This window comes from Habropoda laboriosa, unplaced genomic scaffold (genome assembly GCF_001263275.1).
Source record: "Habropoda laboriosa isolate 0110345459 unplaced genomic scaffold, ASM126327v1 scaffold409, whole genome shotgun sequence".
NCBI classification, from domain to species: Eukaryota; Metazoa; Arthropoda; class Insecta; order Hymenoptera; family Apidae; genus Habropoda; species Habropoda laboriosa.
Window position 1 is genome coordinate 194,968 of NW_017100630.1, and position 6,834 is coordinate 201,801.

The window sequence follows — 6,834 nt, forward strand, 5'->3', positions numbered from 1 at the left end:
CAGAGAAGAACCATACACTTCCTGAGCAAGAATCCACCACAGGGTTCTGCGCCCGTGTAATTGGGGTCCTGCGGAGCTACTCCCTACGAAGTAGAATGGTGGGGGACGCCCTATGTAAGCCCTCGAAGCGACCAGGTCCAGACCATCCAGCATCGGGATATCGTGCAAGGACTCGGACACAGAGATTCGCCGACGATTCTTCGACGGTCATTGTAACATCAAGCATCCGCGAGGATTTAATCTATCGTCGGCTGCGCGGTCTAACAACGTCGCCATGAGTTTCATTTTAATACTATTCACCCTTGTGCTCGGCCTCTGCAACTGTACAGCTCGAAGAACGACCACGGCGACGTCCACGATAACTACCTTCGACAAAATTGGAGAACCTCAACAACAGCAACGTCAAGGTTAGTGACATTAGGCTGGTGCAAATGAAACGACATTTCAAATACATTTTTATAGGCAATAGTCAAGAAAGAGGAATTTGCCGTAGTGCATGTGTATCGAATAGTAAAAGAATTTATAATGTAATTGTTTGGACATTATTATTTGACGCGACGAGTAATCGGGATACTCGTGTAATTTTTTTGTATAAGTTTAAACTTGGAAAGACTGCGGTACGAGTTCCTAAATGCTAAGACACTTCGACGTTTGTGTGGAAAATTCAAAATTGGTGACATTTTTAGCGGGAAGTGAGCTAAGAGGAAGGTTAGATAGGGCCATCGATGTTAACGTTTTGAGAAAACATTATCGAAAGCAATCCACGCTGAAGGATATGGAATTTTGCTAGATCTTCCCCTATTCGTTCGACCTTTCCCTAACAGACTACCGTTTCTTCATACACCTGAACAATTTCTGTAACGAATAAATTATTCGAAAATGGAGACACTGTAAAGGTAGCATTCGAAGAATTTTTGAGTTTAAAGACTAACGATTTTTATAAATTCGAAATAATGAAGCTAGTGAATCGTTGGGAAAAGTGTATAGAATTATGTGGAAATTATCTTGATTACATTCGTTAATTTTGTGAAGAAGCACAGTGTATTTAAAGTTTCATTAAAAAAAAAAAAAAATGTTTCATATGCACCTGATAATTAAGTTTCATATTTTGGAATTGAGTTTCCTTTTTGTGAAATTTTATCGGTGTTAAATCGAATCATTACATTCGAGATAGTTTGTTTATGCTGGTGCGCGGAGTGGGTTATTTTCAGATGTTTGTGGTAGAAAGAGAGTTTTCGTAATTTATATGTATAAAATAAAATGGAACGTAGTTCCACTTTTAGGTTTCTATTGTGCTTTTACTTCTTTCAAAGGGTAATGAGGCGAATTCAAACATACCATCTCATGTGTGACTTTATTGATAAAGAATTTGTGAAATAGGACAACGAAAGTACCTAATGAATTTGCTTCGTGCATTTCAAAAATTGAAAAAACTTAATTGTCTTATTTCACATATAAAATCACACATGAAATGTTCAATTCGTCTTATTACACTCTACATTTTTTAGAAAAAGAAATGCCACCTGTTATTTCTGAAGACATACACTGCGGGCCAAAAGTTTGGAATCACTGTGCATTGCAAATTACACAAAACTTCCCAGAATAAAGTCAGCAGCTTTAAGAATTTTTTAACGAATTTTGTATCATTCAAATCAATCTATATGAGATAAATTGCTATTTACCTCCACAATATCAATATCAAGCCTATGAAAAATTAGTAGCAGATTCAGTACTGATGAAAATTGGGAGGTGACTCCAAATTTCTGGCCAGTAGTGTAAGTTAAGTAGGTGTACTAGTAAATTCAAATTCAAATATCCCCTAAATCTCCAAACTTCTGGCCAGTAGTGTAAGTTAAGTAGGTGTACTAGTAAATTCAAATTCAAATATCCCCTAAATCAATGGTTTTTCCACATAAATAGGTGAATACTTTTTTCTTTCATAAAGAATACAATTTTATATAAAAAGAAATGCAAGTAAGCGCCTGATCTTAACGCCTCCACCTAAAGTTACGAAGTCTCCCTCGATCTTCTGTAACCCTCTAACAGGATTTTCTTCTATCCAACGTACTTTTCGAAATATTAAAAGATTAAAATCAAACTCTCCGTATGCAGGGTGTCTTTTTTAACACAACAGAGTGGAACATCTCAGAAGATACTGAAGCTATCGAAGAAATGTTCCTACAAAAATTGTTTGGTATAATAAGGGACATAATGTGGTGTGAATAATTTTTTCATGGGTGAAGTAATAGGGAAGATTTTAAGGTTAGCTTTATCTTTTCAAATAAAACGGTATACTTTTTTTTACCGTTAATATTATAGCGTTTGTTGAAACGAATTCAACGAGATGCCACATCGAGTCATTTCGTTTTATGGGAAGTTGTAAAATCGCGGAGTGTCAGTAGGGTTTATCTCGACGAAGGCGCGCTACATGTGTGGACCTGACTTTCCGATTTTTCATAAAACGAAATGTCTTCGTGCGGTACATCGTTGAATTCGTCTCAACAAAGGCTATCATATGAAGAAAGAAATACAACACAATTCCGGTAATCCGGCACGCTCAGGTCTTCGGCAGTGCCGGATTATCAAATGCGGTAGAAACGAGGAAAATAATTTAAGTAATAACGTAATTTATTGACAAAAATAAAATGCACACGAATAAAATATAGGATATAAATAACTGAATTATCTTAATCTTCGTCGTGCGATCATTACCGACAACTGATGACAATGCAGTAGAACATGAGGCAGTTTGAGAATTACACGAAGCATATTAGAGGAAAGTGTACGAAACTATCCTGGTCCTTTGCGACAGCAGTGGCAATAAGAAATATAAAAAAAGAACATCACATCCATTAAATGGTACAGGGAAAAGAAAAAGTATGATACACAGAAAATTCTAAAAATATTAGAGCTACGAGTGCTGGATTATTGGACGTGTCGAACAATTGGACTACCGGAATTCTACTGTATAGCGTTCCATTAAAAAAAAATATCCAGGAAAAAAAAATATTTATATCACATTATGTCTCACATCATACCAAACAACTTTTGCAAGAACATTTTTCCAATGACTTTAGTTCTTTCAACAAAAGACACCCTGTATGTGCATGCTAATATATGAAAGACACCCTTAAGTCCCATGAAACTGGTGTGCAATTTACTGAGAACGTATTTCGTATTTTATGTATACAGCAGACTTGGAAAACGTCTGGGATCTGGTAGAGTTACAAAAGCTGGACAATCATGGAAACACTTGGCACGAGGAATCTTCATTCAGAAACGCCACAGAACCGCAAGATCCAGATCTGACAAATACGAAGCAATTGTATCCGACTGTCCCTAATCCCGGGGACTCGAACGAATTACCAGGACCTATCGTAACAATTAAACCTATACCGGCACCAGCACCTGGTTGTTACGCTCTGCGAGGACAGTACCCAAGTCCGAGGAGCTGTGCCAGTTATTTAAATTGCTGGGACGATATCGTTACCGAACAAGATTGTCCCGATGGTTTGCTCTTCAATGACTTCACCTTGGTTTGCGATTACGATTACAACGTGAATTGTGGCAGCCGCCCTTTGCCACCACCGAGTAAGTAAACGACCTTGTCCAATTTGCCTAACTACTAATGGCAGGTAATCGAAATAATGTTACATAAATACGTCGAAAATTAATGAACCCTTTGCACTCGACGGCCCTTTCTTCCAGAAGCAATCAGCAAATCAGAGCCTGCTTGCTAAATAAAATTACTGAAATTGTTTAAAACTAACATAGAAATAAATACTATAACTATTTTACTTCGATGTACGTATAATGTATTTTTGTTATACAAAACCTTGTAACACTTTATTAGAAGTTGGTTCTTTCAAACTATTTCACCGCTGAGACCTCTAACATACGGTGAACAATTTAGAGAGGTCCGCAGACCTGTTATCCTGTAAAACATTAGCTTAAAGGGGGTCTCCATTAATTATTTACCAAATGGTAAATAGTAATGTCGCTTCTTAGTTGCCTCTCGAGTGTAAAGAGTTAATAGCTGAATCAACATCTACTGAAATGATAAGAGTATAGAATAATACAGCTCTAGCAAGTGAATTTTCGACTAATTTCAAAGTACTTTGTACAGTGACCTTTCTTGGTACTTTTTACAAATACAGTTTTTTGTTCGAACAGAACCGTCCTTACCTTCTGGATCACATCTATGTCCAGAACCGAACGGTCGCTACAGAAGTGCAACGAACTGCTCGGAATTCTACGTATGCGTTTACAAAAAGCCAGTTAAATTTGGCTGCCCACGCGGTTTGGTTTATAACGATGTAAGAATCGCATTGTTCAGTTATTTCTGAAACTCTCGCGTAATTTTAAATCGCGAAACAACAGTGGTCATCGTGCAAGCATGAGAATTTCCATTGTTCGAATTGCCACTGTTAACTCAATATCGATCAAAGGCTGATTCGAAGACTTTCGTATCGTTATTTTCAATTGAATTCGATATTGTCTCGTTTCATTCGATTCTGTTCGATAATTTAAAAACAAAGATTTGAACCTGTGATACTTAAATATGTCTTTGGTAATGCACTTTTAATATTCACTTTCAATATTTATACTTCAAATTTACCATTGCTAAAATATCTTCACAAAAAGTGGTCGTGAATCAGTGTTTAAATGCCAACATTACCGACACACCATATACAGGGTGTTCCAGTTTTGCCCAATAAATTTTGTCAGTATGGTAGAACGTACTGACAAAGTTTCATAGGTAAAAATTGGGACACCCTATATATACACACAGGTTACTATTTACTGTTCTTTCTTCTGAATTCCTTCTTTTACTTCAACACCATATTGCATTCTCTATAGCAGTGCCGTTCAACAGGCCTTCAGGCGGGCAAGGGCATCGCCGATGCCCGCGGGCAGAGCTAAGGGCAAAGTCGCGGACTAGTGGTCGTATACATTAAAGAAAAGTGGGGGGAAAGACGTTTGTGGTAGGGGTATAGGTCCTTCTTAAGACGGGATATAGTTACTACATATATACATACACACACGCACCTTTGTCTAAGAAGGCGTGGCTTGTTGCCCGCCGATTCCAAAACGCTGCCCGCACGGGCAGTGACTGGACGGCACTGCTCTATACATCGTTCAAAATGAGAGTAACCTCGCTCTCGGACCGATTCTCGTCCGTTCTGCGCACAGAGAGCGTAGCAGAGGGTAATACGGAGAATTTTGACGTTCTAGTGGTTCTAGCCCTGCCTTAGACACGCCCCATGCGCGAAACGAGGTTACTCTTATTTTGAACGATGTGTATACTGTTCACATTCTCTTATTTCACCTGTAATTTATCGTTCCACAGATTCTAGGTGTTTGCGACTATCCCTACAATGTCGACTGCAAAGGCGCAGCTACACCTTCGCCACCACCCAAACCATCTTTGCCCCAAACAGAGTTACCATCGCTGCCACCACAGCAACCAACGTATGCACCACCCTATCAACCGTACCCACCATCGCCTTTGCCATCGCAGCCACCTCCTAACGATCTACCACAACAGCCATCTTACGGGCCAACGCAACCACAACCAGCGCCCTCTTATCCTTTAAATCCATGGCTAAGCAAAACGGAACCAGATCCCTGGAATCAGCGACCGGTGTCGGCACAGTTAGAAGTGAACCAGCAACAAGAACAGGCACAAGATCTCCTTGACGCGCAGAAACAGCCGGTCAATCATTTCCAAAATCCTTGGAACCTGTTGCAAAATATCCCACCCAGTCTCAGTATGATTCCGTGTAAGAACGGAGATCGGCACAGATTGAACGACTCTTGTACGAACGTGGTAGTTTGCAGAAATGGTCGACCGCAGTTGGTGCAATGTTCGGTGGGACACACGTACGACAGAATATCGGACTCTTGTAAACCGTTCTCCATTGCCAAATGGTAAGTATATTCTCGATGAATATTTCTTGGTTGATTTTTGTGCTAAACTGTTAAATATATAAGTTATATTTTTTGAAATATATATATGTGTGCCCTGTTTGAAAAATTATTTTGTTTCTGTTTCAGTTAATCTACGAGTCACTTGAAACTTACGCTTTGTATTAAAAACGCAGACTACTTAAACGTAAATAAAGAATTTTTAAAGAGATTTTTCTTAGAAACCTGAATTTCTTACTACCTCTTTTCATAAGAATCATGAAAAGTAATGGGAGTTTTGATGATTCTTCTATAAAATAAATTAAATGAACAGGATAGTTGGAAAAATAAATTACAAGGCGCTACTTTAAGTGTCATCTTTAACATAAAACTAAATAGCAAGTATTACGTTTCAAAATTTTTTTAAATTTTTATCTTCAATTTTTCAAGATCATACTAAGGTCATTTCGTGTTTCTTTTAATGGAATGCTATATTTTCGTTTTGGTATTATCAAAGTACAAAAAAAAAAAAAAAACAAGTTCAGCATATATCTTTGAAATGATCCTGAGACAATCCACAAGGACGAATCTTCATATTTCGTATTTTTGTTATAACTTTTTAACAAAACTTCATAAGACATGTGTTTATATAACGTTTTTTTCTTACTTACATCCGTAGAGTATACTGATAAAGTTTGATTAGAAAAAACCGGGACACCCTGTATATACGTATAAAATACACAGTATTCGAAAGTTTCATCAATTTTCCACATGATACACCTATTTCGAATGGAAACATTATACCTTGTTTCTTTAAATAAAAGGAAATGCTTCTTTCACATATTTATGGTTATTACTATTAAAACTACGAGTTGCTGTATAATTACACGAATGGCGGGAGACTTTAAAAAGCGACAAATCGTTTAT

General features: G+C 37.7%; 1 protein-coding gene across 1 annotated transcript; it reads left to right on the top strand.

Annotated features, from left to right (window-relative positions):
* Window positions 1–274: 274 nt before the first annotated feature.
* LOC108576779 (leucine-rich repeat extensin-like protein 5) lies at window positions 275–6,061 on the top strand. Its single transcript, XM_017939839.1, has 5 exons — window positions 275–407; window positions 3,196–3,591; window positions 4,174–4,316; window positions 5,351–5,931; window positions 6,058–6,061. The coding sequence occupies exons 1-5, from the start codon at window positions 275–277 to the stop codon at window positions 6,059–6,061; spliced, it is 1,257 nt and encodes a 418-aa protein (XP_017795328.1).
* The last annotated feature ends 773 nt before the right edge of the window (window positions 6,062–6,834 follow it).

Bases quoted from the DNA above. Each gene is read 5' to 3' on its own strand.
- LOC108576779 (XM_017939839.1), top strand. From the start codon at position 275: ATGAGTTTCATTTTAATACTATTCACCCTTGTGCTCGGCCTCTGCAAC. The intron at 3,592-4,173 runs GTAAGTAAACGA...TTGTTCGAACAG, and splicing joins CCGCCCTTTGCCACCACCGA to AACCGTCCTTACCTTCTGGA. The intron at 4,317-5,350 runs GTAAGAATCGCA...ATCGTTCCACAG, and splicing joins GCGGTTTGGTTTATAACGAT to ATTCTAGGTGTTTGCGACTA.